General features: G+C 40.7%; 1 protein-coding gene across 2 annotated transcripts in view; it reads right to left on the bottom strand.

The window, feature by feature from the left end:
• mtss1 (MTSS I-BAR domain containing 1) overlaps positions 1-19,489 on the bottom strand; it is a 49,976-nt gene extending 30,487 nt beyond the window's left edge. For both annotated transcript variants that reach the window (XM_041034315.1, XM_041034316.1), the window contains exons 1-3: positions 18,675-19,489; positions 5,065-5,126; positions 365-438 (exon numbers count right to left, since the gene is read on the bottom strand). In XM_041034315.1, coding sequence (XP_040890249.1) covers positions 365-438; positions 5,065-5,126; positions 18,675-18,746 — 208 coding nt within the window. In that variant the 5' untranslated portion in view covers positions 18,747-19,489. The remainder of the gene's footprint in view (positions 1-364; positions 439-5,064; positions 5,127-18,674) is intronic.
• Positions 19,490-19,984: the final 495 nt, after the last annotated feature.

The raw sequence follows: 19,984 nt of genomic DNA, 5'->3' as shown, positions 1-19,984 counted from the left end.
ACACACACACACACACACAAACACACACACACACAGACAGCCTGGTCCACAGACAGTTAATCAGCTAATTAGGTCCCTCGTGATCTCACTATTTATAATGAAAAGAGAGAGACAGTGAAAGATCACACTGTGAAGGAAGGAAGGAAGGAACAAAGCGAAAACACTTCTCTTGGGTCATTTACATGATGTCACACATCCATACACAAGCGCACGCGTGCACACACACACACACACACATACATACACACACAGACACACACACACACACACACACGCAGGCACACAGGTACGGAGAGTACAATGTTCTCAGTTGTGGGCCAGGTGAATTGGTGGGAAAATCACTTGTGAGTGTGTGTGTGTTTACCTCTGGTCCCAGTTGCCATGTCTGCCACCTTCTGAAAAGCCTCCAGGAAGGCTCCGGTAACCACGATGGTCGTCCTGAATCAAAAACATCACACATATTTTAATGAATTAATGCATTAAATACACAGGAAGTAGTGCACCTAATCTTTTGTATATGTCTCGCCAAAAACTGCCAGGAACCAAAGACATGACTTGGTTCTGAACAAGAATGGTTATAATTTAGTGACACCTGGGAGAAAATATGACATGGCTCTGAAAAAAAGAGGTTATGGTTTATGGTTATGTTATGAAAATATTCAAAACAAACTTTCTCTCTGTTAACCTTCTTTGCACGATGGGCGAAGCTGCGGTCACGCTCAAACTCAGCTCAGACAGAACAAGAAGCTAGCAACACAAACAAATTACACATGACCAAGAAAACAAAACACTTAAATGAGTTTACACTTTAGTTGTGTTGATCAGTGGTTCCCAGTCAGACTGATACCAGACCACAAACCATTAGCTCCTGAACCGCACAGAAACAACATGATTCTTCAAAAAATGTAATTATATAAAAAATAATTATATAACTTTATCAGTTCTTTTAGGCTTTCTAACTTCCGTACTAATGGGTTGTGGAGAGCAAAATACACCCTGCAAGTCTAAGCTCTGGGAGGTGGGGGTGGGTGGCTTGGGTAGTCAAGTGCACAACTGATGCAATATAAATGTGTCATGCAGGCCTCCCGTCAGCCACTCCACAGCCAGGCTGTCAACATGCGAAGCTAATGAACATACAACAAAAAACGGACAGAGATGAACTTAAGCAGCAGCAATATTGGGGTCTCCAAATTAGAAGATAACGGGGAAAAAGATAAAGTACCAAACAGATGAGCACTTTATAATACTGCATCAGTCTACATGTAATGATGGTCACTGCCACTCTTAGCTGGTATGAACTCCAGAGGAAATGAACACACCCACATCCGCCACGATAAACTGAAATTACTTTTACTGATTAAGACTGGCTAGCTTTGCTCTTGCAGGATGAATGGCAGGTTACAATGTGAGTCATGTGACTTTTGTTTGCTTGTAACTGGACAGAGTGAACCAAAGCAAACAAAATACAAAAGATTTCTTCTCTGGGTCAGATCAAAGAAAACACAGCAGCAGGCGGATCACAGTCTGCAGCAGAAGACACATCACAAACAAACCTCCGCTTGGTTTTAAAAAAAGAAAAATAAAGCACTTTCATTCTGGAAGCAGGATTGGTGGAGCCACATGAGAGGTCAGTCACCCTCAAAGGCCAGTGTTAGGAGTGCAACTGGAGACCTCCTGACACACACATCATCATCATCAATGGACCTATTGTCTGTGTGTGTGTGTGTGTGTGTGTGTGTGTTCCATTACCAGTCAGGTCTATGTTTCTATAGCTGCAAGCACGCACACACACATACACGCAAACTATTGATAGCACTGTCACCTGATATTCTTAGTTAGGTTTTCAGGGGTAATGACTGTGTGTGTGTGTATGTGTGTGTGTGTTGTGTGTGCAGAAACACACACACACACACACACCATATGCATTATCTTCTAAAAGTCAAAGTTTGCATTGTTTTTAGTAAACAACAATTTCCAGGTTTGACTAAAACAACTATCATAATATGAAAAAGAACACAACTTTCTTTGATGTGCACCAACAGTATCAACAATGCAACAAACGGGACAGTAAAACTTTTGTACCATTAGGTTTAAAACTAATCTGAACATAAAGAAAGATAAAGTTAAAACACACAACTGCTTCATGTGTGCACAGACGTGTCTGACCTGCAGTCCCATTATCCCTACCTGCCTCAACACTCCAGGGACGCGGGACTCCCCAGGAAAACTCAGAGTCCCGCGTTTATCAACAAGACACCAAAAACCCCACTGGAGTATGACAGAGGCTCAGGTTTGTCTTTGTTCAGCTGGTACACGCCTGCTTTAAAGTTCAGGCACTGAGCTACAGGTCAGGGTGGGGTTGTTTGTTTGAAATTCTACACCAGACAGAAAATTAATAATCATTCCAAAACCCATACAATGTTTTGTAGTTAAAATCATTCCACAAGGGAAATAATACTTTGAAAAGATGCTAATACAAATAATTCAGCTGTTTAATAAGGTGACTTTATAAATTCTAAAACAGAAATTGTTTCATTAAATGACTTTATGAGTAAAAGCATCTTTGGTTGGAGGCAGAAGTCAGAGGGTACAAATGTTAAAAGACTATAATAGATATATATGATTATAGAGAATTAAAGTTTTCAAATCAAATAAGTAAATAGCACTGTAAAATAAATAATCATATGAATGAATACAGACAGAATATCTACCCTTGAAATAACCCAATACCCAAAACATTATACGAAATGCAATACCACCCTGCTTCTTTTCGCCAGAATTGTTTATCACAGGCCATTTTTAATTAATGTCAGCCATTTTCAATTTCAAAGCGTCCTCATTCCATGTCTCCGTCATTCAAAACAAACAGGGCACATCCCACTTGTGTGACTGGCTGTTGTGTCAATCTGAATGAGAAGACACATTATTGTCTCATATAATTTTGAAGACCTTGTGTCTCCATGCAGAACCACTATACAAAGAACTTAAAAGAAACAAAAACTTTATTCGGTCCTGTTTTTTCTGCAGGGGCATGCATTTACGTTGATATCCTACTAACAGTCATATGTAGCAAATAGAAGAGGTGCTGATTGGCAAATATATTTGAAAGCACTTTACTAGTAGTGACTAAAGCCTCTGCACAGCTCTGCAGATGATATCGTCAGTAAAGACCACAGCCACAAGATCTGTGTTGGGTCCTGCAAGATCCCAGTCACACTGCAGCCCTCTACACTCATGACTCCAGCCCATCTTTTTAGCCACAGTTAGTTATGTCATTTTAACCACATCTGCTGTGTCTAGATGTGTTTCTGTCTGAAGCTTTTAGAGTTGTCTGCAGATTACCTCGTGAATCATGTGAAGTCTGAACAACCTAATAAAACTGTGCCTGCACCAAATCAGTTTAGACTTCATTAAGCTATAAAAAATTATCTGGTAAAGAGTTTTGTTCAATGAGGCTGGGGGGTACAGAATGAAGTATAGAAAACCGTGCCTGAACAGTAATCCCAGTAATGTTCACTTAATTGAACTGTTTATACAAAATGAAAGTATTCATTTCCTAAAAAATAAACAACCCATGAATATCTTTGTTTTTATGTTTCAGATTTGAAAACGCATTTGATTTTTATGGTGGTTCTGTGATCTAAACATAAATGTGGAAAGTCTGGATTAAAGCTTTATGTGTGCAAATTATCCACAGCAGATCTTTTAAGTAGCATTAAAAATTAGAGCGGTTTGAACAGAGTGGATGTCCTATTTGTGCCTACATCTGTGTGTGTGTGTGTGTGCTTGTGTGTAGCTGGCTGACTGGCAGGGCTAATGGACTGTGACTGGCTGCAGCAGGCAGAGCGATGCTTATCAAAGTAAACTGGCCTAGTGGGAAACACAGCCATTATACTGTTATTACACAGAGCCAGCTACTGGGTCACTGTGTGTGTGTGTGTGTCTATGTGTGACAGAGAGAGTCGAAGTTAGCACACATGCAGTCTTCACGTAAAACACAGTATGTATCAATAATCAGAATATGTTTAGTGAGGATATTTTGCAAAAGAAAACTGTTAGCTGTTATCATTTAAAATTTTTCGACAAAGCTGCCAGACAAGACAAACTTCTTACCATTCTGCAGTAAAGTTGTTTGAACACAAGTGAATAAAATTAACAAACTGAGGTTTAGATCAGGCAAAAATATAATTTAACAACAGGTAAAAAAAAAATCTAATCAATCACTGTGTTTTCCACAGAGCTGTGAGGCAAAAGTGGCCTGTTTCAGGGGAATCACAGAGCAGTTCTGCTGTTAGCATAAAAAAGAATTTGCTAAAAAAAAAATTCAACTTTACTGAAAAGAGCATTCACTCTTTCATACACGATATGCCTTATATTTAATAGGCATGTCTGCTATTGGCACCACCTCAGCACCACCTCAGGTATACGATTTCCTTGAAGAAACCCTGAAAGAATATCTTCAAGCTTCAAATAAGAAGTCCAGTTGCCTTCAATCAACCTTTAGGACACGATGACTTGGATGAATGAGAACCTACACAGACACCTGAAAGAATCTATTTAGTACTTGGTGCCAATTCAGTACCATATTATAACTCAGATAAACTATTTGTAACTGTGATGAACACTTTGACTGGCTGAGCTGTCTTATGCCACACAGCAAAGAGGCTGTTAAGCTGTTAGTGACACACAGAGGTAAACTGTAGAAGAAGAAACAGCATTTTTTTTTTTTGCCAGAGCTGAGTGTTTCCCTCACTCACTCCAAATGCACAAGTTCGCTATTGTGCAGAGACAAGCCATTATTTCCTATGGAGAGATCGGCTGTGATCTCTTTGGCGTATGCCGAGTGAAAGTTCAACTAAACTGAATTTTGACCCCAAATACACTGACCTCCACAGCATGCATCCAGTGGGATTTTGGCGGTGGCAGGAGGTGAGTGTTACAGCGGCAAACAATTAACATCTTTACTTTAAAGAGGAATGGAGGAAAAGATTGTTTTGTTCAACATTGTGATTATTTACATTAGATGTAGTCTGTAGCATCCTAGTTAATGCAAGTGTGTCTTACCTGAGCTGTGACTGTAGCTTGGCTCCTTTGGTTACAAAGTCCTCCCATATAGGATAACTGGCCTGCAGAAAACACAGAGAACGCCAATGGCATTAAGCCTCTGACAAAACAGCATCGCCCAAATGTGATCACACGAAGATTCACTGAGTTTAATGGAGATGTAAAGCCCTGAGCCTTTAACAATACATATTTCACACCAATAATCCTGAAGAGCTTATAACCCTAATGATGGAGATATATCTGTTGTTAGAGTATTAAACCTGTTAGGTATTTCTCTGCACAGAGCTCGAACTGTGCCGGTACAATATCAACAAAACTGAGACGACAGAAAGAAAGAAAGATGAAATATTTTAATTACACTAATTTTATTTTAATTACTACTATTACATTAATTAGGGTACACCCAACATGAAGACTGTGTGTAAACAGACATGACAAATTAGATATATCTGATCTCATTTACTTTAACATAGTCTCTTAATACTTATTGTTTTATTCTATTTACCAAAAGAAAATGAATTTGGCAGCAATAAAAGTCCAACAAACTGTGTGTTATCAGACAAAGGGAAATTGAGAATTATGTGAATATTTCACTGGTGCTTTGACAGAGCATTAAATCTTAAGTATGAGTGTCTAAAACAGTGAGGATCAGTGGACTGAACAGAATCAAATTAGAGATCAGATCTAAAAGAAAATCACACCAGCAAAAAGAGAGCACGGTGCCATGGAAAAAAAAAATTCAAGACATAAAAACAAGACAGAGAGAATGCTGAAAATATACAGAGAAAAGAGGCTGCGACGTAGAATGAAAAGAAACTAACGAAAAATGTCAAGAAAAACAAGTGAAGTGATGGGTGTTTTATATGTTAATTAGTGCTTTGGCTTGTTAAATATTTTAAACAACAGACTGATTATGAAAATTGTTGTGAACTAGTTTCCAGTTGACTAATTGTTGCAGCTCTGTGTGTGACCTCTGAGTTCTTTATTGTCACTGAATATGATTCCTTTAACAGTTTTCATTCTGATTTTCCCTAAACAACAAGAGCAGCTCTGAAGAGCGTAAAACCAATCAACAGCTGACTGCCTCGTGTTGTTTTCAGCTTCCCTGGGTTTCACATGAACACGGAGGCTGTGGACTCTCAGGACAACCATCAACATACAGAGGCAAACAGAAGGAAGCGGGGCCTCATACAAGCAAACCGATGCGGCTGGCACACAGCTCAGACTGATTCCCCATGAAACTGCAGCTTTTTCTCTGAGCTCATCTCAACATTTGTGTGTCCATTTCAGTTTCATCATCACTGAACCACAAACCCTGTTCAAAGTGGTCTTTAAAATCTTTACACAAGGAAATAAATTGTTTAATTACATTCTCCTGCAGAGATTAGAAGATCTTTTCCTTCTTTAGGAGGTAAAAGCTGCTTATATGTCCGTTTTTCTGCAACAGCAGCTGATTGATTATGTAATCTAAGGCTGGTTTGTGCTGCGGGCTCTGACCTTGGGTTACATCTGTGACCAACAGCTGCTTGTGCAGTGTTCTGGTTATTGAATTAAAAACGCAGGAAAGCCCTGTCGAAACAGAGCGCCGAATCCCACTTTCTCTTTCTTTATTTTCCTGAACCCAGTCACCCTGTCTGTCCTCTGTCTCTGCTGGTCCACCAGAGAGAGGATAATACCGATTTAACCCCTAACACCACACCATTAGCCTCTTAGCTCCACACCGCTAAAGCTGTTAGCTGGCCTCTGCTTCACAGCTAGCCAGGCATGCACACAGCATGGGGCTGACAGGTTTACTAGCTGCAGGGATTTAGCACTGCATGATGAAATACTGTAGGTGACCGGCCAAATGCCCTGTGAACAACTGACAGTAAACCAGCGATGAATGGAGGAGGAAAGAAATTAATAAGAAAGAATTGCACTCCAACTTTATTGATCCCTGAGGGGGATCGAGTAAATTTTAAGATGAAGCACATTTAAAATTTAGGCGTGTTTTTCAGCATTTGTTAGGAAAGCCATGGTTTTGGAGCTGAACTCATTGGTGGTTACTGAATTGATGATACTGGGTGATTAATGGTACATTACAGACTGTTTTCAGCTGAGGGCATTCATAACATATTGTAATCTTTCCCAAACCCCATCTCATGCAATGGGTTTTTCAGCATTTTCATTTCAGAAAAGCCATGAGGGGAAATTGTCTCGTGTATAAATCTGCTTTGACTTGTATGGAATAAAATGTCCTGTACCTCACAGATCTCCCACAGGCATCTCATTACATTTCTGTACAATTCTGTCTGCCTGTGCTTTGTACCTTTTCACAAGGGGTGTATTGGTACATGTACATGGTTATCTAAGAATTGAACTATATCCTGACCGAGCAGTCACTGAAGGTCATTGTGGGAAAGTGTGTCAAGCTACAAACCAAGATCATACAATACAAAATGTCTCTGCTGCTCGTATTTCAGTCTGTGCAGCTTTTGGAGGGCCCTTCTTGTTCCCTCGCCACTTCTCGCCTAAACCTTAAATTCTGCCAGGATTTGTTGTGACTGCCAGGAATGTCACAGTCAGTCTCAGACAAAATATTCTTGCACTGGTTCAGCAGACAGGGCTGAAAACACCACAGACAGACACAGTATCAGGAGCCACTGCAGCTTGATACTAAGAGCTTTAAAGCAGTGGCTGCTAAATTAGGGTCCCAGGGCCCACAAGGGTCACCGACGGTGTCCAGAGGGTTCCTAGAGACAGCTGCAAACTTAACAGCTGCCGACTATCATCTGGCTGGACCGCTACTTTTATACCTAAACTCTACTACATTTCTGAAGTTAGAGGGAGAAAATCTAATGAATGAGATGTTAGTCTGAGCAAAACATTTGGGGCATTGATTTTAATTTACTTTCAAGTTTTAGAGAGGCACAAATCCTGGTTCAGTCTCAAACTAAAGACAAGTACCTATCAAGCACCCAAAGCTTAAATTTATAGATGCTTATTTGGAGTAGGGCTACTCTTCAATTCAGCAGTAGGTCTTAGCATCTAATTTCACAAAAAAAGAACTATATGCCAATATTTTGTTACCAAAGTTTGAAAATGTTTTCAAAAGTAAACACAGGTTGGTTTTTATCAGTGTTGGTCTTGGGAACTTGTGGTGTGCACATCTTGCAGCTTTGGTATCTGAATAAAACACTGTACAGCTGAGTGGAGAGTGGTCTACATGCTCCACTAGCACTGACACAGTAAACCCTATTCGCTCAGCCTCAGCTCTCCGTGTATGGAATATATACACCTTTGTTATCTTATCTGCTTAGTCAACCAGACAGCATGACCAGGTATACAGTTACTTTAGTCTGTGTGTGTGTGTGTGTGTGTGTGTGTGTGTGTGTGTGTGTGTGTGTGTGTGTGTGTGTGTGTGTGTGTGTGTGTGTGTAGTCACCTGCCAATGCTGTCTAATCCTACTATGATAATCCTGATTTGCTCTACTGACCGACAAAAGGACAGAAACGAAGACAGAGCAATGTGCAGGGACTCAAGTGACATTTCAGGAGAGTGAAAATATTGCCCTGTTGACTCTACAAAGACTAAGTCAACTAGTCAGTCAACCAGTGAGCTGGCATTTCATTCACTTAATGGATCAGTCAGTCAGCTACAAAGAGCTGCGGATGGAGGTTTAAATATCAGTGGAGTAGGGCTGCTGCTAACAATCATGGTTATTCTCAGTGTATTTGCTCAATTAATTAATTTAATATTTGGTCCATAAAATGTTAGCGTACAAGGCGTAAAGTAGCTGGCAGTGAGCCAGCAGTGCCATTATTGACTGCCACAGGTGTGTGTTTTCAGGGTGAGACGGGCCACAGTAACGTGGTCCCAGCCCATACACCCTCCAGACTCAATCTCAAGTCAATCACAGCCGTCAATCATGGAATCACACCACCTTTTTATAGCTTGTTAAAACCAAACTTGTCAGAAAGGTGAACACTTGAACATACATCACTGTGATGATAACTTAAAATTGGAAAAAAATATTTTATGTATACTTTGATTCTTTAGCTCGTGCCATGTCCATGAGGAGGCAGGGCTTATGACCCATACAGCTGAGCTGTCATGTCATCCATATTTATATACAGTCATTAGTAAGCGCATGTGTGTCTTTTGTGTTTGCTGACAGTTAACTGACAACTGAATGATCTGGTTTTTAAAAACACATTTGTGACTTTTGGTGTGTGAAGTGTGTGTACAATGCAGCTTTCGGTCTCACCTTTGCATGTGCAGCCGTGCATGCTGCCAAGCAAATGTTGTTTGTGCGTGTGTTTATGTGCGTTAGCTTCCAGATAATCTGATAACAGGTGATATGGGTATTATTAAGAGAAGGAAGCTTAAGTATTTCTCAGTGAAAAAACGTCCAGAGCAAATTCCACTAAACTGGTCTTAGGGTTCAACTTCAGGAAAAAGTGAGAGACAAAAGGCTGGAACATGCTTTTCTTTCTGTACATGGGCAAACGTGCATAAAATGTCATTCAGAGACGTGAACATTTTTACATACACCCGCAATCTTTGTGCACTTTACACGATTTAATATTCAAGCAAAAAAAAAAACAGTGTTGGTCACATAAATTTATCTGATGTAACTGAATCTGAAAGTATCGAAACAGAATCAATTCAGTAGATTAGGGCTGATATCCAGCTCTACTGCCAACAGGATGTAGGATGAACCACTCATCTAGTTTTACAGGCAGGACTGTACAAAGACTCGGAGCAGTGTGTGTGTGTGTGTGTCAAACCTCTGCAATCTACATTTACCTGTGGCAAAGGTTGTGTATCTTCACAGACGTGCAATCCACACATAACTCACCTGCCACTTTCACTGTGTGACAGCCAAACAGATGATAAGAATAAGGCCGCCGGACTACAAAATGCCGCTCTGTTTAAATGTTCACTTCCTTGACAGAAACTAAACAAATCTCTTTCACTGTCAATACAAGCCCCTGTCTGAGTCTGTTTTTAATGCAGCTAACAGAACTAAAACCGAAGTAACAGCGGACTGGCATACACTGTCCTGACTGAGAAGCGGACCCCGTGCAAAGACGAAATTCAACCATTTCAATATGGCATCTTCTATTACACTTGTGACCAAATGGTTGCGGGGGGGGGGGGGAAATGTCCTGGTGTGAGATGTATGGGAATATTAATGGCACTCCCATTATAAATCACAGAAAGGAGAAATATTTGCCTAAAGAATGTGATGGTGCAAATTCCTCTGAAACCAGTTTGAGAGTGAAACCTGACGACTGCATGCTACAGAAGATCACTACTAAACTGCCACTTTTGCTTTACTTCCGTCTCATTGAGAGAAAACAGTGTTTAGGCTTTGTGTATGCATTTCATTCCCTCCATGAATTTCATGTGTATGTGATAACGTACCTGTTGTTCAGGCTGGTATCACTCTCCCTTACTATTCTTCCTAGCCCTTATTGTCAATAAATCCCACGAAAAGACCAAAACCAACAATGTGTTAGTCCATCCCAGTGCTTTCTGACTCGCCTACACTGTCTGTGGCTCTCAGCTCCAAGCCCTTTGGTCCCTGCTGAAGATGTAAATCTTTAGAAACAGCTCACAAATGCACACTCAGCTGCCACTTTATTGTGTGCACCTAGGAAAAAGTAGCCCAGGGTAATGCAACAGTCCTGCCTTCTTTGATTAAGATCATTAACGTGTAGTTTTTCAAAACTGTTTTAATGGGGTGGTTTTTTTTATATACATATATATATATATTTAGGATCATTTTGGAGGATGAAGTTTGTGGTGCTGTTGAATTGTACTTCATTATAGAGAGGTGTTTCTGTTATCTAGCCTGCCCTCACTGATATAAATCGGGTGGACAACATAATGGGAACACCTGTCAGTATAACAATTCAACATCACCACAAACTGGGCCCTGTAGTTTTTAACAAGCGTTACTCAGGAGGAAACGGCCCATTTGCTGGGGACTATTTTCAGCAGTGGATTAACACACATTTGGTGCTTTATAGCGGTGTTGGATTGAATTAAAACAAACCTCAGTGTGTGTGGTTCATGGTAATGAAGAAACGTATCAGCCCCGTACAATGACGTGTGAGTGTTGTGTTTTTAATGATTTTGGACAACAGTGGAGCTCTATGGCACAAAGGAATAAGATATATCAGGCTCTGGACACAGACAAAACTTGTTTGTGGGATCAAGTCATTGTTGGTTTTCATCTGTTCATGGGAACTGTTGACAATAAGAAAGAAACAGAACATCGCCAGGCCTGTGTGTGCAAGGCAAGTGCTGTTTTGGTTAGATGTACATATGTTTATTCCCAAACAAAGCATAATTACAGTTCAGAAGTTTAATTAACCCACAATTCATACCAACTAAAATTACATATGACATATTTTATAATGATCATTATTATTATTACTATTATTATTATTATTACAAATTAAAATTTTTGTCCAGTCCATGGCAATTATGTGTCCAACAAACAGTTGCCATGTTAAAGCAAGTGTGCTGAGGCGACAGAGGGCGAGGGAGGGCCAGAGAGGCTGAGGCTGTTCAAACAGCAGGTTGATGGGTTTATTTAACGTTGTGTTTGAGCAACACTGGTTGACTCAAAGAGAGAAAGGGGAAAGTAGACAGGTAGGGTGTGTCAACATCAGGTTAATGGTTTGTTAAGTGAAAACTATGTGTTCAACACAGTCGACTGCTTGGTCCTTTATCTGTGAAATAATGAGGTTTTTATTAAGTGAGGCAAACAGACAGAGGAGAGCATGGACTTTCCATTCCTCTTATCATTCTTACATAACTCACAATGTTTTCTTTCTTTAATGTCAACGGCAGGCAGATCACTCCCATTAGCCGTGTTGCCATTTGCTCATGAAGTTCATCTGAGAGGCGGAAAGTCACCTCACAGCTGACTGACTGAGCCCACAGCTGGTAGATGGACCAGTGGGTTCTGTGTGTCTGGGTTCCAGACTAAAGCCTTGTGGTGAAAACTGAACAGTGAGGCTCACGAGTGTCTCCTGCTTCCCCTCTTCCTCTCTGCTGCAGCTGCCGTCTTATGACAGTTTAGCAGCAGACTGGCAGACATGAAGCACCACCGACAAATTCCTCGGTTTCTGGAACCATACAAAGACATATTCCCTAGGAAATGATATCATGACCACCCAAGAACACAGATACAGTAAGTCTTCCTCTGCACTTTTTAAATAGCTCCTACTACATGTACTGGTCAAAAGGAACCAAGCTTAAAAGAGACATGATGTTATGATAACAGATCTACATCTGGAACTGGAACACAGCTGACGGTGGGTGGAAAAAAATGAAATCGATTCAGAGAGTCGCAATTCTTATCTTCCGTGATTCTGAATTGATTCACAAATGATGAAAACAGGCTTTTGTAGTGCTGATGGTTAACAATTTTATGTTGATGGAACTCAAGCCACGAAGACGGGATGCAGCACTGGGATGGTGAACAGTGTGCACATCCTTGAGTGATCTTATAGCTCACCTTCAAGAACGAACAATGGCATATTTTGTGAATGCCTGGTACCACCACTTACACACTAACATCAGTAGAGCACCGAACCCCTGGACAAGCAAACGGTCAACCAGCTGACCAACACAAAACTTCAGATAGCTCTGGTCAGGAGAAGAAGACAACTCTGTCCATAGTCTGTTTTGTTTCAAAGGCCCTGCTCCTGTGCTAACTAATGGAAGCAAAAAGGCTGTTCTCCACTGTTGGAGACATAACATTATATTGATAGGACAGCAGAGCACTCCGCCATTTTATTATGTAAACTACCCTGTAATTGTACCTGATATTTATTTAAGTTGACAGTTACTGGAAGTAATTATTATATGTACTGCAATGCAATGGGTTTTCTATTGTAGTTCTACGTCCAAATGTTCCTTAAAAATGAGTCTCGCTGTCTTTAACCAGCAGTAAAGTGATTTTCTATGCTCTCTCAATTTCCCTCTTTGCTTCTCATTTGTCTTTTAGCCGGCTTGTTGCCATGGGTTCCTGTTGGAGTGGAGAGGAGGAAGTAAACGGCAGCTGATCTCCATGTGACTTTTGTCTATTTCTGTTTCTTTGCATACTATTTGTGTGTCTCTTTGTCCCCAGTTGTATCAGTCAGTCTCTTACTGACTCTAAGTCCGAGTCTCTACTTAATATAATTCTCAGATCTGCATTAAGAAACGCGGCCACTAAAATTCATCAAAACATTTAAATCTGTCAGAGTCCAGACAAAGTGAAAAAATTCATCTAACAAAACTATCCAACATCAATTCCTTTAAGACTGATAAAACGGTAAAAGAAACTACCAAAAAACACAGCACTACAGAAAAACAACCGTGAATGCATTCAGCCATCGTTACATTTAACTCCATATGAGAAAATTCTCCAATTTAATAAACTTCCATTTATTAAATTTTACCTTTAAAAGCTCAACCTTACTTAACAAAGTTAAAAGTGTTTCAAATACATGTTCATCTACAACTGAAAAAAAAACCCCACAGTGCTCAGTGTGGTGCGAACTGTACTGTGGATGGCTCTGCCGCTGCGTAGGGATGCCAGTGTCTGCGTTTTATCCATCCACACCCCGTATTGAACCGCACTCATCCTTAGAACTTCATCACCTCTACCTCTCTCTACCTGTTGACTCATGTCCATCCATCCCTCTGCCTTCTTTCCAAACTTTCCATACACATTTCAACACGTCGGAACGGATCTGTTCTATCTAAAAGGCCCCTTCAAATGAAACTGAGAAATGCAGTCTTTTTCAACTGCATCTGAAGGGCACTCGCTGCTCAACGAACCTTTACGGGAATTAGACAAGGTAACACGACAATCACACCAAGTTCACAAAAAGCTAAAAGACTAGTACTTGCCCACAAGTTTGATAACAGTCCTGTTAGGGTAGTAAAAGGTCGCTCTTGTCTGCAATTTTAGTCATTGTTACACGATAACTTAAAAATATATTTTAGTGGAGTGAGTCTTTCTTTATTTTATTATTATGTGGCACATTAAACCAAATACAACTGCCAAGTTATGTTTACATTGTTACTAAAATACACTGTGCATCTTTGAAGTCTAAAGAACATGCTGAATGCTATTCCTTCCTCACTCATGTAATTAAATCGATAATTAACAATAATCAACCAATCAAAAAAAAAACTGTAATATTTCCTGTGTCCTGTGTTTCCTCCCATTTTCCTGCTTCGATTCGCCTTCCTGTTGTCCCCAGCAGCTAACACCCAGGACTGACATACCGTTACATGTGCAGCAACGTGTGTGTTTCTATGATATGTGATTATCTGGTCACTTTTGCTGTAGTGTGTGTATGTGTGTGTGTTTGTACTTGGTTTTCTGGCTGTTTGAAGGTTAGGACTAAGAGGGTTCAGCCTAGGTTTGGGGCATTTAGTTGTGATGGGTAAGGTGAGGGGGTTAGGGAATGTGTTACGACAATGAGTGTCCTCACAAATGACGTAAGACAGGAATGCGTGTGTGTGTGAGAGTATGTGTCCACACCCATATTCACCTGAGGTTGCTTATTCCGCTGTCAGCAGTAAGACTTCTCTGAAATCCACCACTCCCACGCACTCATGCGCGCGCACACACACGCGCACCCGCACCCACACACACACACACACACACACACACACACACACACACACGCACACGCACACACACCTAACTATCAGGAACTATAAAGTATCATATCAGTGATATGACTAAGCCTTTGACATCACATCACATTATGGCTTCTGGTTGCAGGGTGTGTTTTTGTATATATTGTATGTATATGTGTGTCTGTGTGTCTGCATAATTGCACACAGTTATCACTCAGGCCAAAACAGCTTGTGTGGGAAAAGCCTGTACTTTACTCTACATACATACATACACACACACACACACACACACACACACACACACACACAGACAAATACACACAGAGAGGTAATTATATATAGACAGGTCTATAATATATATAAAACATAGTAATGCAGTCATAACCATTGCTTACTGTGGTGTGTGTGTCCCTGTAGAAATTGAGGATGGCTGTAGCTCAGCGCTGAAAGCTATTTGCTATTCTGCACACACACACACACACACACACACACACACACACACACACACACACACACACACACACACACACACACACACACACACAGCTGCCATCTCACTCTCAGTTCACCTTCAGTATACAGTACAGGACGGATAACACATATACACATGCATAGCACACAGGCGTAAACACACAACCCTACAAACAAACACACACAAGTTTTAACTTAATACACTGCCAGGGAAGGAGGACAGGTCGACTGTTGTTTTGAGTGACGTTTTCCTTTAAAGTCAACAGTTAACGAGGAGAATAAATTTAATACTCAAACACTAATCAAATCCTCGTGAAGCGCCGAATTACATCGGGAGGGGCCGGTGGGGGGAGGAAAGGAAAACTACGAATGGAGAGATGGGAGAAAAGAGGAGGAAGGAGAAGCATACAGCAGGAGTGGAAGGGGGGGTGGTGAACATGAAAAAAGACACGACTGAAGAGGAAAAAGAAATATCAAATATGTGGAAAATGAGGAAGAAAGAGTGCAGGATAGTAAGAGCATGACAGAGAGAGTGAGAGTGAAGGTATGTACTGAGTGTGTCAGGATGGAGGGATAGATGCGAGCAGAGATGGAGGAGTGTGGGAGGTCGATGGCTCATAATGTCACCCCTGATATAGCTGAGACAGAAATCAATAAGCTGTCTGTCTCTCTCCAGTAGAATTCAAAAAGGTCCCATGAAGCTTCTGCAGTATAATTTTATTCTGAGCTGTAACGTATTTCTTTAAGGCTTAGTTTTATAGCCAAAAATTAAAATGTCTACTCTAATGAGCATGGAGACAATTAACAACTTTTATTTTAATGTTCCATTTTAAAAGATTTCTTCCTGTGCTGATGCAGAAGGACTAAAGACTAAAAACATGCCTGGCACGAGTGACAGCCTTCCCTTAGAAAGTTATGCATATTTAAAGAAATATGTTTTCCCATAGAGCTATAGACTGTCAGTACCATATGCTTCAGTTAAGTAGAGCACAGATATTCAGATCAAGCTTCAGGAGAGACAGAGCAGAAACAAAACATGATAGATTTGTCTCTAGGATGCTGAAGGGTAAAATAGACCCACACTCTTGACTCTGGGATGCATCCACATAAACATTACCTGCAACAGGCAGTGATTTTAATCTGGTCAAGAGCACATATGTGGGTAAGCTTTCACCCCCTCCTCTGTAATAATTAGAGCCATAATTACCTCCTATTTTTCACCAATCTCACTGGTCATTTAAATTCCATTTGGAGACAATTCCCTTGTATTCTAAATAGGAACCCCTCAGTGTGTCATCTGTTTGCATTGTAAATGTAATCACATAGATTCTTTACAGTCTTTATAATTCTTTGTCCAACAACTGCTTACAGCAAAAACTTTAAAGGCGATCTGTCACCTACCTTTTACTGGAAGTGTGATTAACTCACTGAATAGCTGTGCATCTACACACGTACTGAGGGCAGATGAGTGACAAGTATTTGGTGCCAGGTCCTAATAATTGGCTTTTATCTTATGAAAATTGGCTGCTCATTTAATTCACAAAATGACCTGTAATCTGCAGCAGGACTCTGCACCTTCATGTCTACACAATGACTGAGTGTAAGCTCTTCGCGGGCATGTTATGATGCCCTAAGGAGAGATTTATCTGAACACAAACTCTCTACTTAATTAGACATGACTTCTTTGTGTGTGTGTGTGGCAGATGGCAGGAGTGCCCCCGTTGGTTCTGTGCCATGTTGGTAAAATACCAGGATATGATGCCAAAAGCTATGAATCAACACATGACCATCCTTCCTCCCTGTTCTCTGACAGCAGAAGTGACTCGTGTACTGCTCACTGTTCTCACCACAGGATGTCTGCAAGTTCCATCACGTTCCATCCAAAACATTTTAGCTTCAGAATGAAATGAGAACTGCCTCGTTTTCCTCACATTCTTTATCTTACAGAGATCTAAGCTGTGGCCTCTCAGGTCATGTACAATCACTCACAATGGCAAGGTGACCTTCCTGTCAGGGAGGCGGGTTTGTCTGAATCAGGATCGAGATAAAACTCCATTTTCAGCCTAAAAACACGGTGTCTGTTGTTCAGAAACAAGACATCTAACCTTAAAGAAGTGCCCACAGCAGGGCTATGATGAAGTCTGTGATTCATCTGAAGATCCAGCCTTACTCAATGTTCCAGAATATTTTCAGACTCATCATCTGTGGTTTGATAAGATGCAATGACTTCCACATAACAATTATTATTATTATAATGCAACAACCACTTTGACAAATACATTTGTTTCTATACAATCGCACACATTATGGAAAATGGAGTTTGTTAAAATCATGAGCTGAAATTGTGTTTTCGTCATTATTGGTTTGGCATCACTCAGCTGTGCTGCAGCTTCTTACTGATCGGTGAACACACAGTTGCCAGTACATCTGCGTAAAGCTCAAACGGGACAGTTAAATCAGTCATGCGGATGTATTGGCGAGGCTCCTATGAGTACAGATGCTAGAGCAACAACTCCAGCGGCACCAGAGCCTTTGCTGGCTGTTTCGGACAAAAAGACGTGTTCATGGCCGACTTGGAAACAGAGGCTGAAAACGCTGAACATCTGAGAGCAGTGAAACACAGACAGGCAGCAAAGGGCAGCCTGCTTAACAAACATCAAAGAGCACACAGCTGGCAAAATCCACCCCCATCCAGCCCTCTTACCCTCTCAGATGGCCCACTTCCAGTTTTAACCTCTGCTCATTCATTACCCAATGAACATCACCAGCACTCATCATATTCAGTCACTCTACATCCAGCCACTAATAACCTATATGTATCTTACTCATTGAGCCTATATATATATATATATATATATATATATATATATATATATATATATATATTATACACCAATTTTTTAGCATTACTGTCAGCTTTTCATGACTTTATGACTCAGCCAGTTGAAGAGATATTTGACTATAAGAGCCATAATCAGATGAAGATATACAAATTAAAACTTTCATTATAGATGAATCGGTTTGTCTTTAAATCGTCAGAAACTAGTTAAAAGTGTCTGCTATGATTTTTTTAAAGTTCAAGATGATGTATTCAAAGAGCTTGTTTTATTCAGCCAACAATCCACAAATCCTCAATTTAAAAAGCTTTCACCAGAAAGTGTTTGGAAAAATGACTAAAACGAATGTTGACCAATCAATTGCTCAACTAACCGCTGCGTCTGTAGAGGAAATGTATACATGAATATTGTACTTGAAAAAGTGCAAACGTTAAGTGAAGCAATGCAGGAAAATCTCCCTGACGAATGAATGGAGCAGCCAACCCAGGCCTCCACTTGTAACACAAACTTATGTATGTCAAATGTCTTTGAATCATTTTTTTAATGCATTGAAGACAAAACAACTTTTAAATATAAAATGTAAAAGCAATAAGAGACAATGAGAAAAATGCAATGAGGTGACTCGTAGGGGATAAAAAAAGTTATTTTGACGTGATTTTTTACCTTCATGTCGTTCATGATGAGCTGGAAGAGCCCTCCCAAGGCGCTGCATTCCTTCTCTATACCCGCATCCATTTTTCCACAGGCTCGGAAAAATCCTCCTCAACTTCCCAACACGCAAACTTTTTACCTCCCCAAAAAAAATCCAGCCAAGTTTTTAAATACTCCAACAGAAGAATCAATAGAGGCTTTTTATTTAATATGGGGGAGGGGGGTAGTTACAACACCCCGAGGGCAAAGTCCACCTTTAAAAAAACAACCAAAACCAGCAGTGGAAACGGAGAAAAACGAGGAAAAACACTCGGGAATAAAATCCAGGTCGGAGAAGCCGAGAGACTCGCACTAACGTTAAGCTTTAGTCAGCCGATGCTACCAGCCGGCCAACTTGATAAACGTCCAAAAAAACACCACATCATGACTGAATCCTGGAGCAGACTGTCTGGAAAATGTCTGACAGTGTTTTTAACTTTAACCCCGGCTGCTTTTAGTCCCGGTAAAGGGACTAACCGCAGCTAACCGCGGGTAGCTAACTTGGCTAGCTAGGTTAGCGTTAACTCCGCTAGCAACCTGTGACTGTGAGTGTGTGCACGCGCGTGTATGTGTGTGTTTGGCTTTCCAAACGAAAACACACACACACACAGAGCCCGGGATCAATCAGTCCGAATCGAAATAAATCGGCACTGCTCTTATCTGGTGTCCGGCTCGCGTCTTAATCCCCCGGTCGCTGTTTCCAGAAGCGAATCCGACCGATTTCACGGTGTTTTCCGGCGAGTTTTGACGAGAGAGCCGGCCGTTTCCCTCCGGTTACTCCAATGGGAGTCCTGACCTGAAGTGAATGAGTGTCTCCCCGAGCACCGCGTGAAGGTAGCCACAGTAACAAACCCCACATCCGGCCGAGAGTTTCAAAATCAAAGCCTGCGATTCACCTATCAAAATATGTTAGCCGTGTGTTCAATTGTCTAATTAGAGAAATCTAAGCAGTAAAACAACCGAAGGCTAATACATCAAGAAAGAAATAGATTAAATTAAAAAAAGATGCACTGTAACTATACAATAAATAAAACCAGAGCCATTTCAGCCAACACAACCTACATTCACAGCAAGGCTACGTTGTGTAGAAAAATCATCATTCTGAATATGTAAATCATAAAAGTCTGAGATGGAGTATGTCGCTGTTTAACTAATGACTTTACTGGACATCTGTGACATCAGTCTGCATTCATTGACACCTACAGCTCAGGTACTGTGATGTCCTGATTAGCAGCAGAGCAGTGAATATGGAAGAAGGGGGAAAGTCCATGACTTTTGTTGTG

The sequence above is a fragment of the Toxotes jaculatrix genome, chromosome 3 (genome assembly GCF_017976425.1).
Source record: "Toxotes jaculatrix isolate fToxJac2 chromosome 3, fToxJac2.pri, whole genome shotgun sequence".
Classification (NCBI taxonomy): Eukaryota; Metazoa; Chordata; class Actinopteri; family Toxotidae; genus Toxotes; species Toxotes jaculatrix.
The sequence above is the reverse complement of the archived record's forward strand: the minus strand, read 5'-3'. Positions and strand labels throughout refer to the sequence as shown.